Source organism: Oncorhynchus mykiss, chromosome 6 (genome assembly GCF_013265735.2).
Source record: "Oncorhynchus mykiss isolate Arlee chromosome 6, USDA_OmykA_1.1, whole genome shotgun sequence".
NCBI classification, from domain to species: Eukaryota; Metazoa; Chordata; class Actinopteri; order Salmoniformes; family Salmonidae; genus Oncorhynchus; species Oncorhynchus mykiss.
The window spans coordinates 29,787,488-29,814,297 of record NC_048570.1 but is presented as its reverse complement, the minus strand read 5'-3'; the positions used below and the strand labels follow the sequence as shown (position 1 = coordinate 29,814,297).

General features: G+C 42.3%; 1 protein-coding gene and 1 long non-coding RNA gene across 2 annotated transcripts in view; one reads left to right on the top strand and one right to left on the bottom strand.

The window, feature by feature from the left end:
* The window catches only part of LOC110525698 (huntingtin-interacting protein 1-related protein), a 31,548-nt gene extending 29,862 nt beyond the window's left edge, over positions 1-1,686 (bottom strand). The window contains exon 1 of the mRNA XM_021606063.2: positions 1,273-1,686. Within this exon, the coding sequence (XP_021461738.2) occupies positions 1,273-1,365 (93 nt within the window). The 5' untranslated portion in view covers positions 1,366-1,686. The remainder of the gene's footprint in view (positions 1-1,272) is intronic.
* Positions 1,687-2,514: 828 nt separating this feature from the next.
* Positions 2,515-15,789, top strand: LOC118965073. Its single transcript, XR_005052406.1, has 3 exons — positions 2,515-2,629; positions 3,693-3,842; positions 15,729-15,789. It is a non-coding gene; the product is annotated as an uncharacterized LOC118965073 (long non-coding RNA).
* The last annotated feature ends 11,021 nt before the right edge of the window (positions 15,790-26,810 follow it).

The window sequence follows — 26,810 nt, the reverse complement described above, 5'->3', positions numbered from 1 at the left end:
TTGGCAGAGAAGAAAACAAAGCAGACTGAACTCTAAGGTCCTTTAAAACCTACTTTTGTAAATTAGCTTGCAAAATAAACAAATGTGACTCTGGGTTACAACATAAGGCTGTTTTTTTCCAACATTAGGAAAACAGTTCTCAAACTTTGTCCGCTTCATGTTGTTTCTTTTGCTTCCTTACTTCCTAGTATTCTGATACTGGTAGTGTGACAACACTAATAGGTCCTTTATTTTTGCAGCAAATCAATCCAATATATTCAAATGAGGTACTGTAACAAAGGCACAAGGAGAAGGCAGACATTTCTCTTGCCTCATGCCAGGGTCACACAGACTGTTGCCGTTTTGAATTTGCTGGACGTCCAGTCATTCCAGATGGAGCAGTCCAGCAGGTTACTACTGTCCAGTCATTTCAACTTCGGTGATGCATTTGCCATGCGGCAAACCATCCACAGGAACTTGTTTCCAAAGTTACTTTGTACTACTATTTCAATACACTCTATAAAGGATAGCTCTGGGTCTGCTGCCACAGTCTCAATTAACAGGTTTAGGAAAAAGGACAAGGTAGCCAAACAAGAATGATTAGCTGAACATGATAGGCCTTGTATTGAGAGCCAGGACTTCCCTGAGAGGCAGACACTGTGTTGCCAAGTAAATGACACTGAAGGCGAAAATGAAAGCAAAAAGCAAATAAAAATTCTAAAATACTTAAACAAAAAAAGGTCTACAACTGATGACGTCATTAACAAGACCTAGAGTGTAATTTCCTAATAAATTATTTGGAAATAGATGATTAGGCTATTCATTTTGGATGATGGTAATGATACAGTTAAAATGTCTGGACAGTGAGACGTATATATTTTTTTGCGATAACGACATGGCTGATCAATGTAAAGGAATTAGGCCTACATCTCAACCTCAATTATTCATCACAAGCAACCACTACCAGATGCTTGAATGGCATACAGAACGTTCAATTATGCTGGGAATAATGTTTCGCCACGCGGGGTGCCACAGGCCTGCCAAACTAGCAACTCATGTGATGGACCAGGTGCAGATTTTGCATCAAAACGTTCTCGAGCATCATATTACAGTTACACAGTTCACAAGCGCTGTTTTTGGAAACACGCTACCTTGCCTGTGCGCAAATAAAATTAACATTGGAGAAATTAAAGACCTCACGTGCTATTTCAAACACTGGTTTGTCGAAAAGCCGCAAAACAAACAGCTGAGCTGGGCAAATGCATCCACCATCACAAGGTTATTCATATTTACCTGCTTCTTGTCAAAATGATCCCTTTCCGCACCTAAATTGGTTTCGGTCATTTTGGTTTTCACCCTTGAAGGCACCCGTCGTATGGAATTCATCCTCGCGTCTTGGAAGTCGGTTAAACTCTTAAAGGATATTCGACATATGGAGTGTTTGTAACAAATTCCCACTAGAGGAAAATGTTCGGTTATAAAACCAGTGAAACTATTTATCTCCTTCAAGTTTTTGGTAGAAGCAATGCACAAACAACCGGTTCCAGGCGTTAGACATCTACGAGTGACATTTGGAGGCAGCGAACTTAACCAGATGAGGAAAAATCGAAATGAATGTAACGTTTCTTTTTACGTGGGGATCGTCGTCTACGGAGGATACCACAGTAGTTCGCACATAGAATCACGGGGGGAGCCCATGCTACAGGGAGACCGTTTACGTCACTCATGAAGTAGGCTATTAAAATGGCACGGGTTTATTTTTCATCACCTCACAACTGAAATGTTATTATAAGACTACAGAGCTGTTGTGATGATATAGCTGGCGTTTTATCAGCAGCCCCATGGAAGCCCTTTCCCGCCACCCCCCAAAACAAATCTGACTACGCGTTATGAAATAGTAAGTCATAATTATGAGATAATTATGAGATACTAAGTTATAATTATGAGATAGTAAGACATTATTATGAGATAGTAAGTAATTATTATTAGATACGTTTAGACTATCTGTATCACATGAATCCAATGTGCACTTTGCATCAGGCCCTCCAACTTTCAAGGATAACCTTATGTATGTATATATTATCGTCAATCACACGTGTGAGTGCGCATGTGTGTATTAATGGATTGGAGAGTTTTGTTGATGTGTGTTGGTGCCTGTTGGATGACATCAGATTTAATAAATTCATTAATTCCATTAATGGGTCAATCTGGGATTTGTACATCCATTTTTGGACTTATTATTAATATATAGCTATTGATTCTTGAATAAATGCCTCATGAGCAATGGTCTTACCACATCAGAACTCAAAATATAAGCTTGTTTTACTCCGTTATTTGTAAACAATGTCATTGTAAACAAACACTTTATAGTTTCAAAACATGTTTAAAACTATCATTTTGATCTGGAGGATCAGTAATTGCATCCATATGTGAGAGTCCTTGCATCTCTATATTTGGGAGTGGTTACATTTCTCTAGCCCCATTCCTCAGCTGTTTAACAAAATAAGGTGGCGGCGAATGCACTTTGTTATTGTTTGAATACCAGATTGCCCCTTTAAAAGGCTCGCCCTGCAGGACTATTCAAAGATCTTATCTGTCAGGAAGATATCCGTTTGTCTCCGTGGATGGTTTGTCCTCTGACAAATATGTGGTAAGTTTCAGTGTTCCTCAAGGTTCCGTTTTAGGACCACCATTGTTTTCACTATATATTCTACCTCTTGGTGATGTAATTTTGAAACACAATGTCAACTTTCACTGCTATGTAGACGACACACAGCTGTACATTTAGATGAAACATGGTGATGTCCCAAAATTGCCTACCATCGAAGCCTGTGCTTCAGACATAAGGAAGTGGAGGACGGCAGATGTTTTACTTTTAAACTCGGTCAAAACAGAGATGCTAGTTCTAGGTCCAAAGAAACAAAGAGATCTGCTGTTTGATGTGACAATTAATATTGATGGTTGTACAGTCATCTCAAATAAAACTGTGAAGGACCTCGGCGTTACTCTGGACCCTGATCTCTCTTTTGACGAACATATCAAGTATATTTTAAGGACATATTTTTTCCATCTTCGTAACATTGCAAAAAATCTGAAACGTTTTGTAAAAAGAAATATGCAGAAATGCTAATCCATGCTTTTGTCACTTAGACTACTACAATGCTCTACTTTCCGGCTACCTGGATAAAGCACTAAATAAACTTTACTTAGTGCTAAATGCAACTGCGAGTAATATCATTTTATCATATTACTCCAGGCTGATTTCAAGGTTTTACTGCTAACCTACAAAGCATTACATGGACTTGCTCCTACTTATCTCTCCAATTTGGTCCTTCTGTACATACCTACACATATGCTACGGTCTCAAGACGCAGGCCTCATTATGGTCCTTAGAATTTCTAAGCAAACAGCTGGAGGCAGGCCTTTCTCCTAGAGCCCAATTTTTATGGAATTATCTGCCTATCAATGCAAGAGCCGCAGACTCGGTCTTGACCATTATTTATTTACTGAAGACTCATCTCTTCAGTAGGTTCTATGATTGAGTGTAGTCTGGCCCAGGAGTGCGAATGTGAATGGCCAGGCACTGGAGTGACGAACCGCCCTTATTGTCTCTGCCAAGGCGGCTCCCCTCTCTCCACTGGGATTCTCTGCCTCTGACCCTATAATGGGGGTTGAGTCACTACCTCACTAGTGCTCTTACATGCCGTCCCTAGGAGGGGTGCATCACGTCTTGCCAGGATTTCTTCGCTATGCTCGACTTGAGTGGGTTAAGTTACTGACCTGATCTTCCTGTCCGGTCTTGCGCCCTCTCGGGCTCATGCGTTGGGGGAGATCTTCGTGGGCTATACTCAGCCTTGTCTCAGGTAGGTAGGTGGTCTGTTGACATCTCTCTCTCTCTCTCTCTCTCTCTCTCTCGCTTTCTCGCTCTCCCTCTCTCTCCTCCCAGAGAGAGATCTTATTTGAGTCAGAAAATGATGTTCATTTGAGAGGGAAGATATACAGTACAAAACCTTGCAGGGATCCTATCAAACTGACAAACTCTAAGACAAAAAGATAAACTATTGGAACTGATTCTTAAAAATAGCTGATGTTGGCACAAGATTGAAGGAAAGTTGAAGCATAACTAATGAAATTACAGTTAACAAACATGTATGCTTAATCCAGTATAGACTAATGTATAGAATGTATTATACAAGTAAAAATTCACAAATTCTACAGCACAATGGCAGAGTCATGTCTTAAGTGTAAAACGAAAATGATTCACTGATCCATGCTTTCTGGGAATGCTACAAAGTCTGGAAGTTTGAGGTTGAGCTAGAAAGTTGGCTGTCAGAAGTATTATGATGTAAATGTTCTTTTAATCTATCTGTCTACATGTTTCAAGACATGGGATATGGGTGGTGTAGTGACATACCCAATGGGCTGGACGATTCTCTTCTCATCTTGAAAAAACATATACAAAAAATATACTATATATATACAGTGCCTTGCGAAAGTATTCGGCCCCCTTGAACTTTGCGACCTTTTGCCACATTTCAGGCTTCAAACATAAAGATATAAAACTGTATTTTTTTGTGAAGAATCAACAACAAGTGGGACACAATCATGAAGTGGAACGACATTTATTGGATATTTCAAACTTTTTTAACAAATCAAAAACTGAAAAATTGGGCGTGCAAAATTATTCAGCCCCCTTAAGTTAATACTTTGTAGCGCCACCTTTTGCTGCGATTACAGCTGTAAGTCGCTTGGGGTATGTCTCTATCAGTTTTGCACATCGAGAGACTGAAATTTTTTCCCACTGTATACACTACCTGTCAAAAGTTTTTAGAACACCTACTCATTCCAAGGTTTTTGGGTGGGAACCACACATGCAGAGGTCATCAGTTCACCTACTCTCACAAAGACACGCCGGATGGAACCAAAAATCTCAAATTTGGACTCATCAGACCAAAGGACAGATTTCCACTGGTCTAATGTCCATTGCTCGTATTTCTTGGCCCAAGCAAGTCTCTTCTTATTATTGGTGTCCTTTAGTAGTGGGTTCTTTGCAGCAATTCGACCATAAAGGCCTGATTCACGCAGTTTCTCTGACCACTACGGTGCTGTCCATTTATCACTGTCAGAGAATATGTCATTCTGATTCTGTGCTTTGGCCTGTATTACCATAATAACCACAAAGGAGGGGACTTGCAGGTTGGATAATGGGCAACATGACTTAATAAAATGCTTTTTGGCCTCACACGATGTAATGGGCTATTGTAGGTGCTTAGAATAGAGCCAAGAAGGCTTGCTATGCAGCCACCAACTATTTTCAAGCATGGCCACGTCACTGCAAAAGCTAATTCAACCCATCTGACACAGTTAGGTACTTCATTTGCTAATTATAGCCTATAGCCTACCCTTGTAGGCCTGTTCTGTGAGTGCACAGCAGCATATTATGTGGATAGGCCACCTCTCATCCCATTGTTTGAAAACAGCTTGCCTGCTGTTTTCATTGTGGGATCAAATTTAACAGCACCCTCATCACTGCAAGCGAGAAATGACCAGCAAGTTAGATCAAGTGAGCATAAAAGTAAAATAGTCAAGTGTTATTTTGCTGATTTTGTCCTACTTTTATTCTCAAACTCGAATACTATTTGACCCTTAAGCTAAGAATACAATTTTCTCTGTGAAAATAAAAGGGAGGCACTTGTGGAAATCATTGCCTGCTTTTAGGTCAATAGGATTAAAACAGGGAATGGATGTATCAGAAAAGTAAGCTTAGATTAAACCCAGAGAGAAGCAGATGTAAAGGATTAGGCCTACATTAGGACAATTCTGTCACGTTCGTCGTAAGAATGAGTGGACCAAGGCGCAGCGTGAGTAGAGTTCCACATATTTATTACAGTGAAACTTTAAAACAACAAAGAATTAACGAACGTGCAGTACGTAGCGCACATAGGCACGAAACAAAACAATATCCCACAACACAGGTGGGAGAAGGACCACACTAAGCATGATCCCCAATTAGAAGCAATGACCATCAGCTGCCTCCAATTGGGAACCATACTCACATCAACATAGAAAATATAGACTAGAAAAACCCCTAGTCATGCCCTGACCTAAAACACCATAGAGAACCCAGAGGGCTCTCTATTGTCAGGGCGTGACAAATGCACTCAGTGACATGCTTGAGAAAATAAATATGGATAATAGTAGGCCTTAATACTTCATAAAAAGTACACAATTATGTAATAGAAAACAACATCCACCAAACTTAGATTAAAAAACAGCTTTATAAAAAGAGGCTTACAAAGATTACGAAGTTCAGTTTGATCAAGAAAACCAAACACCAGAAAATGTACTGTTACTTTGTTTGTAGTGGGGGAGATATTGTAATAAACAATAGGGGAAACAGAAGGGAATGAAAATTATTTGATGGACGCCATAGGAGAAGGTTATGCAATGCTGAATATGAACCATTCTAGAAATGTATAGTGTCATCCTGTATAGTATGATTTGGACAGTAGGATAATTGCCAGTTATAGTTGACACCTTTTTTTGGAGGAATTAAAAGGACTGAAGGCTTGCTCCTCTGAAAGCATATAAGAGCTTGTTTTGTTCAGTTAGTAGATTTATAGTGACAGTTTATCAGTGTTTAACGGACTCTCTGTTAATCCTTAGTGTGTGCTGCAGAGGTGCAGTGATCTAGCTGCCACTGGACACATGCTCAGACAGTGGCAGCTGGTAGGGTGCACTCACTGTATGGAGGAGCTGCCTATGGGAGCTACAGTTGTAACAAGATAGTTTGGAGCATCATGACCGGTCAGGGGTGGGAAACTTTAATGGGGGTGGGGGGCACAAAAAATCTGAACTCATCTTGAAGGGCCACAGTGGCTCAAGGGTCTGTGTACCAACATCCATACCCACACTTGCAGTCAGAACCAGACATAGCCTTTTGGGGGCCCTAAGCAAAATGTTGTTGGGCACCCCACCTTGCGAGCAAAACATTTTAGTGGCCTTCTCTTGACAGCAGAGAGAAAAAATGTATGTTTTAAAGTACATTTCCTGCAATTCTACACATTTTGCCATGGGGCATATAGAAAATGTTTCAGTTAGAAAGCAAGTTTGCTGAAATTCTACACATTTTGCCTTGGGCAGAGAGAATATTTTGCTATTTTATAACTAATTTCATGCAATTCTTCTCATTTTGCCATGCAGTGGGGAGAAAAATGTGAATTTTTACTGCTAACTTCCTGGAATTCTACACATTTTGCCATAGAATGGAGAGAAAGGTTTTCGTTTATTAATATGATATCAGATGACCGGGGGTCCCCCGGTCGATAATTAGACTATGATTACTACAAGTTTAGATAGCTGGCCGCTAGAATAAATTATCAATCTAAAAAAGGTTAGCTGACATGGGCTAATTGAGTGATTGTCGGTGACTGACAAAGCAAGAGCAAAACTGCTGATGCATTTAGAAATTGCCCCCTGTCAACAGTATGTTTTTGGAAATTGATCCGCCAGTTGCCCATCCCTGCACTAGGTAATGTCTTGCTTCACTATTTGACAAAATTCTTTGAGATGTTGTAAAACAGACAGGTGCACCTGGAGATCTCACTGACTCTACTTGACATGGTGGAAGAATGCAAATGATGACTTTAAGCATTTTGGAATACCAAATTGGGGATCTGAGGGGGTAAATCTTTCCTTCACCACACACTGAGTTGCGTTTTAAAATAGTTTATGAGACATATTATTATTCAAATCTGTCACTAAGCAATCACAGATCATCCCTGGAATGAGACTGCGATCATATGTTTTATTTTATTTTACCAGTGGATTAGGATCTTGATGAGGAGATTGAGATGTTTCAGGGTGAAGGTGACAGAGAATGTAATCATTCCTTTTTGTTGTTTTCCATTCCATAGTTAGAGCCTATCTGCTATTTAAACATCATCATGGTTGCAGGACCTGAATTTCCTGTTCATGGCATCGGGTGGAGCAGCCACTATAACGCTCCGGAGTCAGGTATGCAGGTGTGTGAAACAGGAAAGATTTTGGGACTTCAGGAGCACAGAGAAGAGAGCAAAGGTTTGCTTGCACCACAGGACAAACTGGCTCTCTCACATTCCTCTCCTGCCCTGGTTAGCTATGGGTTCAAACCGCCCAACCTCATCACTGGCATTGTCAGTTCCATTGCTATGGCTATATGAAAGGAAAAGGCCCAGAAAGGCTAGAGCACAAAAATGCAAGCATGAAAGCCTGAGGCTCTGCCAACCCTCAAGAAACTTGTCTGATCTCAACTTCCAATTCAATACTGTAAGCTTCATCTTTAGAAATGGGTCACAAATCACACATTTTTTAAATATTGCTAGTAGATTACATCGACAATGACTTGTAATTCCAAATACAGTAACAGGGTAATTCTTACCACAGAAATTAGAGCTCAATTTGCTCATGGGGATGAATTGTATAGACATAGTGATACACATAGCCAACAGAAGTGCTTAAGTGAAGAGTAAAGATAATCAAACCAAAACACATTTTATTGGTTGCGTACACATATTTTGCTGATGTTATCGCAGGTGCAACGAAATGCTTATGTTTCTAGCTCCAACAGTGTAGTAATACCTAACAATACACAAATAAACAATTATAATAACAATTATGAAATGTATTGAATATAAATATATATAATGGTGTGAAATAGGCAGTATGGACAGTATTTGAATAGAAAAGGTGTGTACAGCTGTAGTTATATAGGATGAGCCTTGAATACAGTATATAAATAGGAAGTGGGTTAAAACAGTATGTAAACATTATTAAAGTGACCAGTGTTCAATGACTATGAACATAGTGCAGTTGTCACGCCCTGACCTTAGAGAACCTTTTATTTCTCTATTTTGGTTCGGTCAGGGTGTGACTAGGGTGGGTAGTCTAGTTTTTTATTTTCTATGTTGGCCTGGTATGGGTCCCAATCAGAGGCAGTTGTTTATCGTTGTCTCTGATTGGAGATCATATTTAGGCAGCCTTTTCCCACCTGTTGTTTGTGGGATCTTGATTTTGTATTGTTGCTTTTTGGTCCAATCCTTCCAAAAACGATCGTTACAGCAGTAGTCTGTGGGGTAGAATACCAGGTGGTAGCCGGCTAGTAACAGTGACTAAGTTTCAGGGCAGGGTACTGGGCCAAGGCCGGCTAGTGGTGACTATTTAACAGTCTGATGGCCTGGAGGTAGAAGCTGTTTTTCATTCTCTCTGTCCACAGCTTTGATGTACCTGCACTGTCTCTGCCTTCTAGATGGAAGTGGGGTGAACAGGCCATGGCTCGGGTGGCTGAGGTCTTTGATGATCTTCTTGGCCTTTCTGTGACACCAGGTGCTGTAGATGTCCTGGAGGTCAGACAGTGTGCCCCCAGTGAAGCGTTGGGCTGACCACACCACCCTCTGGAGAGCCTTGCGTTTGTCAGGATTTCTGAAAAGGAGAGCAGATGGTCCTTCCCACTTCCTCTACTTATTTCTCCAACCACCCTCTTGTGAACAAGCATGTGTCTACAAATCCGTATGTATTTCCCACCAGTAGATGATGCATCCATAGATGATATAAAAAACATTTAATTATTTTCAGTAATTCAAGACTCCAGTCAATCAGTCTCATTGCAGTTCACATGAGTAAATGTACTGTACCCGTCAAAAGTTTGGACACACCTTTTTATTTTGAAAATTTCTACATTGTAGAATAATAGTTAAGACATAAAAACTATGAAATAACACATATGGAATCATGTAGTAACCAAAAAAGTGTTATATTTGAGGGATGTAGTGCTCCGGCAGCACTCCACCCCTGCTCCAGCGGCACCTAGCCTACACCTCACGCGTGATGCAGAAAGTCTTGCTGTTTTATAAAGGTCTGACAATATGTAAAACAAATATATTTGAGATTCTTCAAAGTAGCCATCCTTTGCCTTGATGGCAGCTTTGTACACTCTTGGCATTCTGTCAACCAGCTTGATAAGGTCGTCACCTGGAATGTATTTCAATTAACAGGTGTTCCATGTTAAAAGTTCATTTGTGGAATTTCTTTCCTTCTTAATGCGTTTGAGCCAATCAGTTGTGTTGTGAGAAGGCAGTGGTGGTATACAGAAGATAGCCCTACTTGGTAAAAGTCAATATTGTAAATAAGAATTTGTTCTTAACTGTCCTGCCTAGTTAAATAAAGGTAAAAAAAAGAGAGGCAGAGAGGCTGGCCTGAGAGAGGCTGGACTGAGGGCTTGTAGGCCTGTTGTAGTAAGGCAGGTCCTCACCAGGCATCCCACTGCAACAAAGTCGCCTGTGGGCACAAACCCACCATCGCTGGACCAGACAGGACTGGCAAACAGTGCTCTTCACTGATGAGTCACGGTTTTGTCTCACCAGGGATGATGGTCGGATTTGCGTTTATCGTCGAAGGAATGAGCGTTACACAGAGGCCTGTACTCTGGAGCGGGATCAATTTGGAGGTGGAGGGTCCATCATGGTCTGGGGCGGTGTGTCACAGCATCATCGGACTGAGCTTGTTGTCATTGCAGGCAATCTCAAGCTGTGCGTAACAGGGAAGACATCCTCCTCCTTCATGTGGTACCCTTCCTGCAGGCTCATCCTGACATGACCCTCCAGCATGACAATGCCACCAGCCATACTGCTCATTCTGTGTGTGATTTCTTGCAAGACTGGAATGTCAGTGTTCTGCCATGACCAGCGAAGAGCCTGGATCTCAATCCCATTCAGCACGTCTGTGACCTGTTGGAACGGAGGGTGAGGGCTAGGGGCATTCCCCCCAGGAATATCCGGGTACTTGCAGGTGCCTTGGTGGAAGAGTGGGGTAACATCTCACAGCAAGAACTGGCAAATCTGGTGCAGTCCATGAGGAGGAGATGCACTGCAGTACTTAATGCAGCTGGTGGCCACACCAGATACGGACTGTTACTTTTGATTTTGACTCCCCCCTTTGTTCAGGGACACATTATTCCATTTCTGTTAGTCACATGTCTGTGGAACTTGTTCATTTTATGTCTGTTGTTGAATCTGATGTTCGTGTAAATATTTACATAATATTGCTGAAAATAAACGCAGTTGACAGTGAGAGGACTTTTCTTTTTTGTTTGCCATTTTTATCATGGCAAGCACAGCTCAAATAAGCAAAGAGAAATGACAGTCAAATCAAATTCGATTAGTCACACGCGCCGAACACAACAGGTGTCGTAGACCTTACAGTGAAATGCTTACTTACGAGCCCCTAACCACCAATGCAGTATCAAAGAAATATGGATAAGAACAAGAGAGAAAAGTAACAAGTAAATAAAGAGCAGCAGTAAAATAGCAATAGCAAGACTTTATTCAGGGGGGTGCCGATGCAGAGTCAATGTGCAGGGGCACCGGTTAGTTGAGGTAGTATGTACATGTAGGTAGAGTTATTAAAGTGACAATGAATAGATGACAACAGAGTAGCAGTGGTGTAAAGAGGGGGTGGGCGGTGTGCACTGCACATAGTCTGGGTAGCCATTTTACGAGATGTTCAGGAGTCTTATGGCTTCAAGTAGAAGCGGTTTAGAAGCCTCTTGGACCTAGACTTGGCACTCCGGTACCGGCTGCCGTGCGGTAGCAGAGAGAACAGTCTATGACTAGGGTGGCTGGAGTCTTTGACATTTTTTAGGGCCTTTCTCTGACACTGCCGGGTATAGAGGTCCTGGATGGCAGGAAGCTTGGCCCCAGTTATGTACTGGTCCGTTCGCACTACCCTCTGTAGTGCCTGGTGGTCGGAGGCTGAGCAGTTGCCATATCAGGTAGTGATGCAACCAGTCGGGATGCTCTCGATGGTGCAGCTGTAGAACCTTTTGAGGATCTGAGGACCAATGCCAAATATTTTCAGTCTCCTGAGAGGGAAGAGGTTTTGTCGTGCCCTCTTCACAACTGTCCTGGTGTGCTTGGACCATGTTAGTTTGTTGGTGATGTGGACACCAAGAAACTTGAAGCTCTCAACCTGCTCCACTGCAGCACCGATGATGACAATGGCTATGTGCTCGGTCCTCTTTTTCCTGTAGTCCACAATCATCTCCTTCGTCTTGATCACGTTGAGGGAGAGGTTGTTGTCCTGGCACCACACGGCCAGGTCTCTGACCACCTCCCTGTAGGCTCTCTCATTGTTGTCAGTGATCAGGCCTACCACTGTTGTGTCATTGGAAAATGTAATGATGGTGTTGGAGTCGTGCCTGACTGTGCAGTCATGAGTGAACAGGGAGTACAGGAGGGGACTGAGCACACACTCTTGAGTGGCCCCTGTGTTGTGGATCAGCGTGGCGGATGTGTTGTTACCTACCCTTACCACCTGGGGGCGGCCCGTCAGGAAGTCCAGGATCCAGTTGCAGAGGGAGGTGTTTAGTCCTAGGGTCCTTAGCTTATTGATGAGCTTTGAGGGCACTTTGGTGTTGAATGCCGAGCTGTAGTCAATGAATAGCATTCTCACATAGGTGTTATTTTTGTCCAGGTGAGAAAGGGCCGTGTGGAGTGCAATAGAGATTGCATCATCTGTGGATCTGTTGGGGCGGTATGCAAATTGGAGTGGGTCTAGAGTTTCTGGGATGATGGTGTTGATGTGAGCCATGACCAGCCTTTCAAAGCACTTCATGGCTACAGACGTGAGTGCTACGGGTCGGTAGTCGTTTAGGCAGGTTACCTTAGTGTTCTTGGGCACAGGGACTATGGTGGCCTGCTTAAAATATGTTGGAATTACAGACTTGAACAGAGAGAGGTTGAAAATGTCAGTGAAGACACTTGCCAGTTGGTCAGCGCATGCTCGCAGTACACATCCTGGTAGTCCATCTGGCCCTGCGGCCTTGTGAATGTTGACCTGTTTAAAGGTCTTACTCACATTGGCTGCGGAGAGCGTGATCACACAGTCCTCCGGAACAGCTGGTGCACTCATGCATGTTTCAGTGTTATTTGGCTCGAAGCGAGCATAGAAGTAGTTTAGCTCATCTAGTAGGCTCATGTCACTGGGCAGCTCTCGGCTGTGCTTCCCTTTGTAGTCTGTAATTGTTTGCAAGCCCTGCCACATCCGACAAGCATCAGAGCCAGTGTAGTACGATTCAATCTTAGTCCTGTATTGACGCTTTGCCTGTTTGATGGTTCGTCGGAGGACATAGCGGGATTTCTTATAAGCTTTCTTATAAGTCCCGCTTCTTGAAAGCGGCAGCTTTAACCTTTAGCTCAGTGCGGATGCTGCCTGTAATCTATGGCTTCTTGTTGGGATGTGTACAGTGCCTTGCGAAAGTATTCGACCCCCTTGAACTTTGCGACCTTTTGCCACATTTCAGGCTTCAAACATAAAGATATAAAACTGTATTTTTTTGTGAAGAATCAACAACAAGTGGGACACAATCATGAAGTGGAACGACATTTATTGGATATTTCAAACTGTTTTAACAAATCAAAAACTGAAAAATTGGGCGTGCAAAATTATTCAGCCCCCTTAAGTTAATACTTTGTAGCGCCACTTTTTGCTGCGATTACAGCTGTAAGTCGCTTGGGGTATGTCTCTATCAGTTTTGCACATCGAGAGACTGAAATTTTTTCCCATTCCTCCTTGCAAAACAGCTCGAGCTCAGTGAGGTTGGAGGGAGAACATTTGTGAACAGCAGTTTTTAGTTCTTTCCACAGATTCTCGATTGGATTCAGGTCTGGACTTTGACTTGGCCATTCTAACACCTGGATATGTTTATTTTTGAACCATTCCATTGTAGATTTTGTTTTATGTTTTGGATCATTGTCTTGTTGGAAGACAAATCTCCGTCCCAGTCTCAGGTCTTTTGCAGACTCCATCAGGTTTTCCTCCAGAATGGTCCTGTATTTGGCTCCATCCATCTTCCCATCAATTTTAACCATCTTCCCTGTTCCTGCTGAAGAAAAGCAGGCCCAAACCATGATGCTGCCACCACCATGTTTGACAGTGGGGATGGTGTGTGTTCAGGGTGATGAGCTGTGTTGCTTTTACGCCAAACATAACGTCTTGCATTGTTGCCAAAAAGTTCAATTTTGGTTTCATCTGACCAGAGCACCTTCTTCCACATGTTTGGTGTGTCTCCCAGGTGGCTTGTGGCAAACTTTAAACAACACTTTTTATGGATATCTTTAAGAAATGGCTTTCTTCTTGCCACTCTTCCATAAAGGCCAGATTTGTGCAATATACGACTGATTGTTGTCCTATGGACAGAGTCTCCCACCTCAGCTGTAGATCTCTGCAGTTCATCCAGAGTGATCATGGGCCTCTTGGCTGCATCTCTGATCAGTCTTGAGCTGAATGTTTAGAGGGACGGCCAGGTCTTGGTAGATTTGCAGTGGTCTGATACTCCTTCCATTTCAATATTATCGCTTGCACAGTGCTCCTTGGGATGTTTAAAGCTTGGGAAATCTTTTTGTATCCAAATCCGGCTTTAAACTTCTTCACAACAGTATCTCGGACCTGCCTGGTGTGTTCCTTGTTCTTCATGATGCTCTCTGCGCTTTTAACGGACCTCTGAGACTATCACAGTGCAGGTGCATTTATACAGAGACTTGATTACACACAGGTGGATTGTATTTATCATCATTAGTCATTTAGGTCAACATTGGATCATTCAGAGATCCTCACTGAACTTCTGGAGAGAGTTTGCTGCACTGAAAGTAAAGGGGCTGAATAATTTTGCATGCCCAATTTTTCCGTTTTTGATTTGTTAAAAAAGTTTGAAATATCCAATAAATGTTGTTCCACTTCATGATTGTGTCCCACTTGTTGTTGATTCTTCACAAAAAAATACAGTTTTATATCTTTATGTTTGAAGCCTGAAATGTGGCAAAAGGTCGCAAAGTTCAAGGGGGCCGAATACTTTCGCAAGGTCACTGTGGGGACTAGGTCATCGATGCACTTATTGATGAAGCCATTGACTTATGTGGTGTACTCCTCAATTCCATCGGAGGAATCCCGGAACATATTCCAGTCTGTGCTAGCAAAACAGTCCTGTAGCTTAGCATCTGCTTCCTCTGACAACTTTTTTATTGATCTTTATTGATCTAGTCACTGGTTCTTCCTGCTTAAATTGTTGCTTGTAAGCAGGAATCAGGAGGATAGAATGATGGTCAGATTTGCCAAATGGCGGGTGAGGGAGAGCTTTGTATGTGTCACTGTGTGTGGAGTATAGGTGGTCCAGAATTAATTTTCCTCTGGTTGCACATTTAACATGCTGATAGAAATTTGGTTAAAAGGATTTAAGTTTCCCTGCATGAATTAAAGTGTCTGGCTACTAGGAGCGCCACCTCTGGGTGAGCGTTTTCTTGTTTGCTTAGGGTCGAATACATCTCATTCAATGTTGTCTTAGTGCCAGCCTCTGACTGTGGTGGTATGTAAATAGCTACAAAGCATACAGATTAAAACTCTCGGTAGGTAGTGTGGTCTACAGCTTATCATGAGATACTCTACCTCAGGCGAGCAATAGCTCGAAACCTCCTTAGATATCGTGCACCAGCTGTTGTTTACAAAAATACATAGACTGCCGATATCATTGGATGGGGCCACAGTGTCTCCTGACCCCTCCTGTCTCAGCCTCCAGTATTTATGCTGCAGTAGTTTAAGTGTCTGGGACTAGGGTCAGTTTGTTATATCTGGAGTACTTCTCCTGTCTTATCCGGTGTCCAGTGTGAATTTAAGTATGCTCTCTCTAATTCTCTTTCTCTCTTTCTTTCTCTCTCTCTGAGGACCTGAGCCGTAGGACCATGCCTCAGGACTACCTGGCATGATGACTCCTTGCTGTCCCCAGTCTACCTGGCCGTGCTGCTGCTCCAGTTTCAACTGATCTGCCTAGAAGGCCAGCATCGCGGAGTCGCCTCTTCACTGTTGACGTTGAGACTGGTGTTTTGCGGGTACTATTTAATGAAGCTGCCAGTTGAGGACTTGTGGGGCATCTGTTTCTCAAACTAGATACTCTAATGTACTTATCCTCTTGCTCAGTTGTGCACCGGGGCCTCCCACTCCTCTTTCTATTCGGGTTAGAGCCAGTTAGCGCTGTTCTGTGAAGGGAGGAGTACACAGCGTTGTATGAGATAGTCTAAAGAAGGCCAGTTTTATTTTTTCTGTAATCAGAACAACAGTTTTCAAGTTAATTTTCTTGGTTGTTGGCGCATTGGGGGGATTCTTAGGGGTGGGGAATGGAATGAATTGTATTTTTTAATTTTATTTTTTTATTGGGGGGACTGTGGGCGGGGTCTCGGATGGTTGATGGGCAGCTATTGGGAAACTGTGGGGGGGATCTTGGAGGGTTCGGGTCCCCATTTGTGGCCTTATGGGAGATCTGTCGATATGCCCTTGAGCAGGGCATTGGCCCTGGATACTTCTGTGTGTCGCTCTGAATGGAAGTCTGTTGGATGGCTGGCGTGGTGTAGTTGTTGAGCTGCTTCACTGCAAGTATATTGTATGTTTTGTATTCAATAAAAAAAAGCTGTCATCAAAGGCAAAGGGTGGCTACTTTGAAGAATCTAAAATATATTTTGATTTGTTTAACACTATTTTGGTTACTACATGATTCCATTTGTGTTATTTCATAGTTTTTATGTTTTTACTACAAATAAAGAAAAACCCTTGAATAAGTAGTTGTGTCCAAACTTTTGACTGGTACTGTATGTATTTGTTTCTCCAAATTATATGACTACTAGAATACACTATTGAACAAAAGTACATTTAAAAAAAAATTTGATTGGATTCTGAGAGCCAATGGAACACAACATCCCCTGCTGGGCAGGACGCAGCATGCCATCACCACTGACTTGGCTCATATGCCTCTCATCATTACCACAGAAAGCAGGTCTGTCTATGAAGTAGGAGCAATTCTCATAAACCTACACTCTAATTCCTTGTCATTATGAAATAGGAGCAATTCTCATAAACCGACTCTCTAATTCCTTGTTGTCATTGTAAGCTTTCTCAAAGAAATAACATTTCTTTAAAAAATGGTGACCATCTTCAGTGTTGCAGTGACAAACTACGCTTTCAGTTTGCTCACTAGTAAGCAGTTTAGGTGAACAAAACATGAGAAATGATCTCCCTAGCAGTCTATGACCACACAATATAATGTTTTTTTTTGTATTTTTTCCCAAACGTTGTATTTATTTTTGGGTAATTCTTCAAAAACAAATTGTAATGTAGAATTCCCTTTTAAATATGACATCAAATTTTGGGAGCCAAGCTCGATATAATAAACATAATATCAAATAATACCAGGAACAATGCCACAACACAGACAGTGTTTTTTACGAGTTGTCCTCACAAACAGACTGTTTTACTTAGCAACTGTAGTTTACATATTGCCACGAATCCCGCAGAGGATGATGCCTCTTCCTGTTAGGGCGGCGCTCGGCGGTCGTCGTCGCCGGCTTACTAGCTGCCACCGATCCCCTTTTCTGTTGCATTTAGTGTTGTCTGATTAGTTGCACCTGTTTCTTGTTTAGGTTTTGGGCTATTTAAACCCGGTAGGCCCACCGGCTTTTGTGCGGGCTTGTTTTTCTGTATTTGGTGTGTGTTATTTTGTGAATTTTATTTTCCCGAACCGTTTCGTCCTGTTTGTTTTTGGACTGGGTCTTTTAGCGCCCGTGTGTGTGGCGTTGACCGACACTCTGTTGCTTTGGGAATCAATATATATTTCCACTTATCTACTACCCTGCTCTCTGCGCCTGACTCCTCCACCCACCTCTTCTAGAAGTCCTTACACATATACAAACTAGGTGATGGGGGTAGAACGGTTTTATACAAGGCACACACAAGACAACCGAAAGCATTTGCAGATATTGCTAGTTTGGCAACTTTGAAGTCATACCCCTGTGATCCATCTATCTCTTTACAGACACAGATTTGTGATGACACACTCTACAGCAGATCCCATTAATTTGCTCTGTACACAGAGGGAAATTTAGCATGACACAGTAGCACAAACCACGTAGCCCTGTCTCATCCTGTTAGTCTATCAACCTTAACGGTTTACTTTCCTTTCAGAGACAAACTACTAGCCACCTCTACAAAGCAATTACATCTGCAAGTCTTTTGGGGTATGTCTCTATAAGCTTGGCACATCTAGCCACTGGGATTTTTGCCCATTCTTCAAGGCAAAACCGCTCCAGCTCCTTTAAGTTGGATGGGTTCCGTTGGTGTACAGCAATCTTTGTCATACCACAGATTCTCAATTGGATTGAGGTCTGGGCTTTGACTAGTCTCAAATCTCTGGAAGACTGAAACAGATTTCCCTCAAGACATTCCCTGTATTTAGCACCATCCATCATTCCTTCAATTCTGACCAGTTTCCCAGTCCATACTGATGAAAAACATCCCCACAGCATGATGCTGCCATCACCATGTTGTTCTCGGGGTGATGAGAGGTGTTGGGTTTGTGCCAGACATAGCCTTTTCCTTGATGGCCAAAAAGCTACATTTTAGTCTCATCTGACCAGAGTACCTTCTTCCATTTTGGCAAACACCAAATGTGTTTGCTTATTTTTTCTTTAAGCAATGGCTTTTTTCTGGCCACTCTTCCATAAAGCCCAGCTCTGTGGAGAGTACGGCTTAAAGTGGTCCTATGGACTGATACTCCAATCTCCGCTGTAGAGTTTTGCAGCTCCTTCAGGGTTATCTTTGGTCTCTTTGTTGCCTCTCTGATTAATGCCCTCCTTGCATGCTCTGTGAGTTTTGGTGGGCGGCCCTCTCTTGGCAGGTTTGTTGTGGTGCCATATTCTTTCCATTTTTTAACAATGGATTTAATGGTGCTCCGTGGGATGTTCAAAGTTTCAGACATGTTTTATAACACAACCTTGATCTGTACTTCTCTACAACTTTTTCCCTGACCTGTTTGGAGAGCTCCTTGGTCTTCATAGTGCCGCTTGCTTGGTGGTACCCCTTGCTTAGTAATGTTGCAGACTCTGGGGCCTTTCAGAACAGGTGCATATATACTAAGATCATGTGACAGATCATGTGACACTTAAATTGCACACAGGTGGTCTTTATTTAACTAATCATGTGACATCTGAAGGTAATTGGTTGCACCAGATCTTATTTAGGGGGTTTATAGCAAAGGGGGTGAATACATATGCACACACCACTTTTCTGTTTTTTTATTTATTAGACTTTTTTGATACAAGTTATTTTTTAGTAGTAAGCTGTGTCAGGAGAGGAGATGCTCATTACAGGGATACAAGTCCTTTGTGAAATGGCGTGAGGCCAATTACTTGGACTTGAATGTACTGAAGACCAAGGAGCTAGTGGTAGATTTTAGGAAAAACAAAGATGTTTTAATCCCATTTCTATTAATGGTGAAGAGATTGGCAGTGTTGACTCTAAGTACTTGGGTGTAATAGTGGACAACAAACTGAACTGGAATGAGAGTTCTCAGTGTCAACAAAAAACAACAATCCAGACTGTACTTTTAAAAGAAGCTTAAATCTCTTAATGTATGTGACAAAATGCTTTGTATGTTCTATAGCAGTGTCGTGGCGAGTGTAGTGCCATTGTGTGCTGGAAAGATAATTTATCTAAGGAGGACTTAAACAAGATCAACAAAATCATTAAGAAAGCCAGTGCTACAATTGGCTGTAGACTGGAATCGATGCAGGACATGATCATAAAAAGGCTGCAAGCATATGATCATGGACAATGACACACATACTCCACAGCACTTTAATGCAACGCAGGAGCATTTTCAGTAGCAGGTTCATCCTGCCCTTTATGTTTATGATTAACTGTTTTATAAGTCCTATTGGAAAATGTAGTTGCCCGTTTTTCCCCCAGTGTAGGATAGAAAACAGAACTGGAATCAGACTATTATTTTAGGGATACTATGGCACATATGCCCTTGTGTCTTAATATGTTGTTTTTTATCATGTGTTGGTCATTGTTGCGTGTCCTGTCATTGTAAGTTGTCGTAGAAATTACCACCAGAGACACTTGAAGTCTATATTAAATTAATCATTATTTATTATCAGCAGCTGGAGAGGTTCCAACAAACTCAATGCACCAAGTAGTTTATAGCTGTCAGGAGCTCCGCCCTGGCAGTCCCATTAGTTCTCTTATATACTGCTTACACAGACAAGTTATATTTGCATGATTTAGCTAATTCATTATTCATAATTAATTCATCATTAACATTTGGTTCATGCACGTGACCAACCAATACCTCACAAGGCTTCTTCTTTACAAGCTGAGACCTTGAAACTGAGACACCCCTTTCAGATCTTAAAACAATGTTCTGGGCATACTGCCAAATTGCATTAAACTGATAGTGAGGATTCCTCACAGGCACGATCAATCAATCAGTCACTTGCATGAACCCAGTCGAATTGGATATTAGAAAAGCACAAACACATTTTTCTTCACAAAGTCATTGATGATGCATGCTGTGATAAAACAATTTCCCAAATTGGGATTCATATTTAATACTCTACTCTCTAGCTAACGTAAGCTAACTAACATTAGCAAATAAGAGTAACTCAATCTGGTTGCCATCTATTCCACCCTTGTCTGGAAAACACTGTTACTAAAAATACACTGCTCAAAAAAATAAAGGGAACACTTAAATCAAATCAAATAAAATGTATTTATATAGCCCTTCATACATCAGCTGATATCTCAAAGTGCTGTACAGAAACCCAGCCTAAAACCCCAAACAGCAAGCAATGCAGGTGTAGAAGCACGGTGGCTAGGAAAAACTCCCTAGAAAGGCCAAAACCTAGGAAGAAACCTAGAGAGGAACCAGGCTATGTGGGGTGGCCAGTCCTCTTCTGGCTGTGCCGGGTGGAGATTATAACAGAACATGGCCAAGATGTTTAAATGTTCATAAATGACCAGCATGGTCCAATAATAATAATAAGGCAGAACAGTTGAAACTGGAGCAGCAGCACGGCCAGGTGGACTGGGGACAGCAAGGAGTCATCATGTCAGGTAGTCCTGAGGCATGGTCCTAGGGCTCAGGTCCTCCGAGAGAGAGAAAGAAAGAGAGAAAGAGAGAGCACACTTAAATTCACACAGGACAACGAATAGGACAGGAGAAGTACTCCAGATATAACAAACAGACCCTAGCCCCCCGACACATAAACTACTGCAGCATAAATACTGGAGGCTGAGACAGGAGGGGTCAGGAGACACTGTGGCCCCATCCGAGGACACCCCCGGACAAGGCCAAACCGGAAGGATATAACCCCACCCACTTTGCCAAAGTGCAGCCCCCACACCACTAGAGGGATATCTTCAACCACCAACTTACCATCCTGAGACAAGGCTGAGTTTAGCCCACAAAGATCTCCGCCACGGCACAACCCAAGGGGGGGGGGGGCGCCAACCCAGACAGGATGATCACATCAGTGACTCAACCCACTCAGGTGACGCACCCCTCCCAGGGACGGTATGAGAGAGCCCCAGTAAACCAGTGACTCAGCCCCAGTAATAGGGTTAGGGGCAGAGAATCCCAGTGGAAAGAGGGGAACCGGCCAGGCAGAGACAGCAAGGGCGGTTCGTTGCTCCAGAGCCTTTCCGTTCACCTTCCCACTCCTGGGACAGACTACACTCAATCATATGACCCACTGAAGAGATGAGTCTTCAGTAAAGACTTAAAGGTTGAGACCGAGTTTGCGTCTCTGACATGGGTAGGCAGACCGTTCCATAAAAATTTAGCTCTATAGGAGAAAGCCCTGCCTCCAGCTGTTTGCTTAGAAATTCTAGGGACAATTAGGAGGCCTGCGTCTTGTGACCGTAGCGTACGTGTAGGTATGTACGGCAGGACCAAATCAGAGAGATAGGTAGGAGCAAGCCCATGTAATGCTTTGTAGGTTAGCAGTAAAACCTTGAAATCAGCCCTTGCTTTGACAGGAAGCCAGTGTAGGGAGGCTAGCACTGGAGTAATATGATCAATTTTTTTGGTTCTAGTCAGGATTCTAGCAGCCGTATTTAGCACTAACTGAAGTTTATTTAGTGCTTTAACCGGGTAGCCGGAAAGTAGAGCATTGCAGCAGTCTAACCTAGAAGTGACAAAAGCATGGATTAATTTTTCTGCATCATTTTTGGACAGAAAGTTTCTGATTTTTGCAATGTTACGTAGATGGAAAAAAGCTGTCCTTGAAATGGTCTTGATATGTTCTTCAAAAGAGAGATCAGGGTCCAGAGTAACGCCAAGGTCCTTCACAGTTTTATTTGAGACGACTGTACAACCATTAAGACCATTAAGAGCCATCCACTTCCTTATGTCTGAAACACATGCTTCTAGCGAGGGCAATTTTGGGGCTTCACCATGTTTCATTGAAATGTACAGCTGTGTGTCATCCGCATAGCAGTGAAAGTTAACATTATGTTTTCGAATGACATGCCCAAGAGGTAAAATATATAGCGAAAACAATAGTGGTCCTAAAACGGAACCTTGAGGAACACCGAAATGTACAATTGATTTGTCAGAGGACAAACCATTCACAGAGACAAACTGATATCTTTCCGACAGATAAGATCTAAACCAGACCAATTTGGGTTTCCAATCTCTCCAAAAGAATGTGGTGATCGATGGTATCAAAAGCAGCACTAAGGTCTAGGAGCACGAGGACAGATGCAGAGCCTCGGTCTGATGCCATTAAAAGGTCCTTTACCACCTTCACAAGTGCAGTCTCAGTGCTATGATGGGGTCTAAAACAAGACTGAAGCATTTCGTATACATTGTTTGTCTTCAGGAAGGCAGTGAGTTGCTGCGCAACAGCCTTTTCTAAAATTTTTGAGAGGAATGGAAGATTCGATTTAGGCCGATAGTTTTTTATATTTTCTGGGTCAAGGTTTGGCTTTTTCAAGAGAGGCTTTATTACTGCCACTTTTAGTGAGTTTGGTACACATCCGGTGGATAGAGAGCCGTTTATTATGTTCAACATTGGAGGGCCAAGCACAGGAAGCAGCTCTTTCAGTAGTTTAGTAGTTTAGTTGGAATAGGGTTAAATTAAACAACACAATGTAACTCCAAGTCAATCACACTTCTGTGAAATCAAACTGTCCACTTAGGAAGCAACACTGATTGACAATAAATGTCACATGCTGTTGTGCAAATGGAATAGACAACAGGTGGAAATTATAGGCAATTAGCAAGACACCCCCAATAAAGGAGTGGTTCTGCAGGTGATAACCACAGACCACTTCTCAGTTCCTATGCTTCCTGGCTGATGTTTTGGTCACTTTTGAATGCTGACGGTGCTTTCACTCTAGTGGTAGCATGAGACGGAGTCTACAACCCACACAAGTGGCTCAGGTAGTGCAGCTCATCCAGGATGGCACATCAATGCGAGCTGTGGCAAGAAGGTTTGCTGTGTCTGTCAGCGTAGTGTCCAGAGCATGGAGGCGCTACCAGGAGACAGGCCAGTACATCAGGAGACGTGGAGGAGGCCATAGGAGGGCAACAACCCAGCAGCAGGTCCACTACCTCCGCCTTTGTGCAAGGAGGAGCAGGAGGAGCACTGCCAGAGCCCTGCAAAATGACCTCCAGCAGGCCACAAATGTGCATGTGTCTGCTCAAACGGTCAGAAACAGACTCCATGAGGGTGGTATGAGGGCCCGACGTCCACAGGTGGGGGTTGTGCTTACAGCCCAACACCGTGCAGGACGTTTGGCATTTGCCAGAGAACACCAAGATTGGCAAATTCGCCACTGGCGCCCTGTGCTCTTCACAGATGAAAGCAGGTTCACACTGAGCACATGTGACAGACGTGACAGTCTGGAGACGCCTTGGAGAACGTTCTGCTGCCTGCAACATCCTCCAGCATGACCGGTTTGGCGGTGGGTCAGTCATGGTGTGGGGTGGCATTTCTTTGGGGGGCCGCACAGCCCTCCACGTGCTCGCCAGAGGTAGCCTGACTGCCATTAGGTACCGAGATGAGATCCTCAGACCCCTTGTGAGACCATATGCTGGTGTGGTTGGCCCTGGGTTCCTCCTAATGCAAGACAATGCTAGACCTCATGTGGCTGGAGTGTGTCAGCAGTTCCTGTAAGAGGAAGGCATTGATGCTAGTCCTTCCACAGGCCCTGCTGAAAAATACTCCAAAGCAGCGGTATGAGGGAGGGGACACACCTTGTGGTTATGGAGCACAACAAGATTGTTGGACAAAAACCAGCAAGGGACAAGAAAAGGTTTAAAATCAAGACAATAGTAATGACACAACCACCTCCTTCTTCTCTCTGCAGATTCTCAAAACACAATATAAAGACACGTCTACAAAATTCCCCTGCTACTATTGACGATAATTATCTGTCAAAGTCAATGGGCTGGGGGAGATTTACAGATAGGTCTTTGAGATGAGGAAAGGGGGTTATTTTTAGAGACAGTAAATGTATTGTTGTGTATGAGAACGATTGAAAGGTGCCATTTCTCCTCAATCTCCCATACACAGCAATACATACTGTGTCGGAACTGCCCTCCTAAGACTTTCACACCTTTTGCAGCCCCCCCAGATGTTGACTGATCTTTCTTTTCAAAAGCAGCTCCCAATGTCCCACATTGTCCCTAAATAAATACACTAGTCTGTCTCTAAACACTTAGGTCCCAATCGGTTGACACCTTTATCAAAAAAAGTGTAAAATGGTAACACCACAACCATGTGATTTTTGGTATCCATTACTTGGAGTTACAGGATAGGTACTGTTTGGTGTAGCACAGAGAACTTTCGACCAACATTAGCTTGGCGATGCTGTCTGCGTCCTCAATTTGTAGAAACAGGAGTCTCATAAAATGTATGTGTCCAGCTGCAGGGGGTCATTTTTTATTTAGAAATTTACTACGTGAAGTAATTAACAATGTTTATGCCACCATCTTGTCTATTTCAAGTCTTCTCTCATTGATTGAGACAGGTGTCTGTAATCATGACATGCGGCACTTTGGGGTGGACACTCTATCAATGAGAGAAGACTTGAAATAGATAAGATGGCGGGATACACTGTTGCATTACTTCATGGACAAAAAAGTAGTTATTTTATTAATGGAGCATTTTCTAAATTCAAACCGGTGCTACACCAAACAGTACGTATCCTGTAACTCCCAGTAATGGAACCAAAGATCTTTGGTTAAATCACATTGTCTGGTGTAACAATCTGTAGCGATGAGAACTAGTGATTAGCAGATGATGGAGAGGTGGTCATGATGAAATTGCCATTCCAAAGAAACATACAGTAAGTTCAGGGTACACTTGTACAGCAGTGGGAGGAGTTGTCATGATCAAACTGCCGTTTGGCTCCTCTTGAGTCATCTTCTGCTTGAAATCCAGCAAAATGTCCAATCCATCGAGAGGGATACAGTTCACAGGATACAGTTTTGATACAATGACACACGCAGGCAAAGGAATTATGTTTCTCTCCAAGAATACACGCCAGAAAGAAGTCCATGCACCACACAGTATTGTCTAAGACAAAACTATATAATAAATTATTCTCCATGGCACAGTTTGAAAGAACATTAGGATAGACTAGTTGAACATGCATACATGTGCATAGGCACAGAGATTGCATTTAGAAAAATATCTAGCCTAATAGAAAGAAATATGGCATAACCCTCAACCTTTGCAGTGACCAGACCATGCAAATGCACCTAGGTAGGTAGGCAGACAATATCTAGCTACAGCCATTGTCTAACAGGCATGCTCAGGCAAATATTTTTTGAGTAAATCCAGTTTATCAATTTTAGAGATTTACAACAGTTAAATTGTTGTATTATTGTTTTCGCCTCACTGTTAGCGAGTAAATTTAGCTAGCTAGCTGGCTGGATAGTCAATAATTGTTATTTACATCTGTTTGGAATCCTATCTAGCATCATGTCTATAATTTTGTGATTTAGAAATGTATCCACGGTCATAACCATAACCAATATCAGCCTTTGTCAATTATGTTACATAGCTAGCAAAAATATTTATAGTTGCTGATGTTAAACATTTGCTAAAAAGTTACAAACGGGAGGCCTTTCACATTGTAATAAGTTAGCAGGTGCCAGGCTAACTAGCTAGTCAACTCCAGTCATGTGCTACCGTTTGGTGGTAAACATAGCTTTAGGTGGCTGGTTGAAATGTTATAGCTTGCCGTTTAGTAGCCATATCTATGACTAATAACCAAGGCTGAAGGTATCTCTAGACTAACATATGGCGCTCTATCTTTATATCTTGACAGTAAAATAAGCAAGGAGACAGACCAGATGCTTTTCAACTTTCTTTTGAGAAATCGTACCCATTACATTAGGAAAACTGTTGTAATGAACAATTTTCTGGACTTTACTACATTAAATAATACTTTTAAGATCAGTTGCATAAAACAATTCCTAAGAAGACCCACTTCTATCTGGAATTTTATTCCTCATCATGTCTTCTCTACTTTTGGTGGCCTTAACTTCATGTTGTTTTGCAATTATAATATTGACAAAGTTCCAGTGAAACTTTCTGCTTTTCATCGGCAGGTTTTCTTGTCATGGTCCTTAATTTATAAACATAATTTTTCTCCACACAGATATTATATATGGAATAATCTGGATATATTGTATAAAAATACTTCTTTGTTTTTAGAATATTGGTTCCGAAATAATATCCTATTGGTGAGCCATCTGGTAAATGCAGAGCGTCTTTTACTCAGTTATAAGGAATTCTTATAACTTGACAAGGTCCCTCCCTATAACATCTAAAGATTTTAGATGCCATTCCCTCAGGTGTTGCTTTATTATTCAGGAATGTGTCAAGACCTGACCCTCAGAGCCTACCTTCCATTAACCCTGTTGACTCATCAGTAGGAAAGATTTGTTTCTCCTTTGGTCC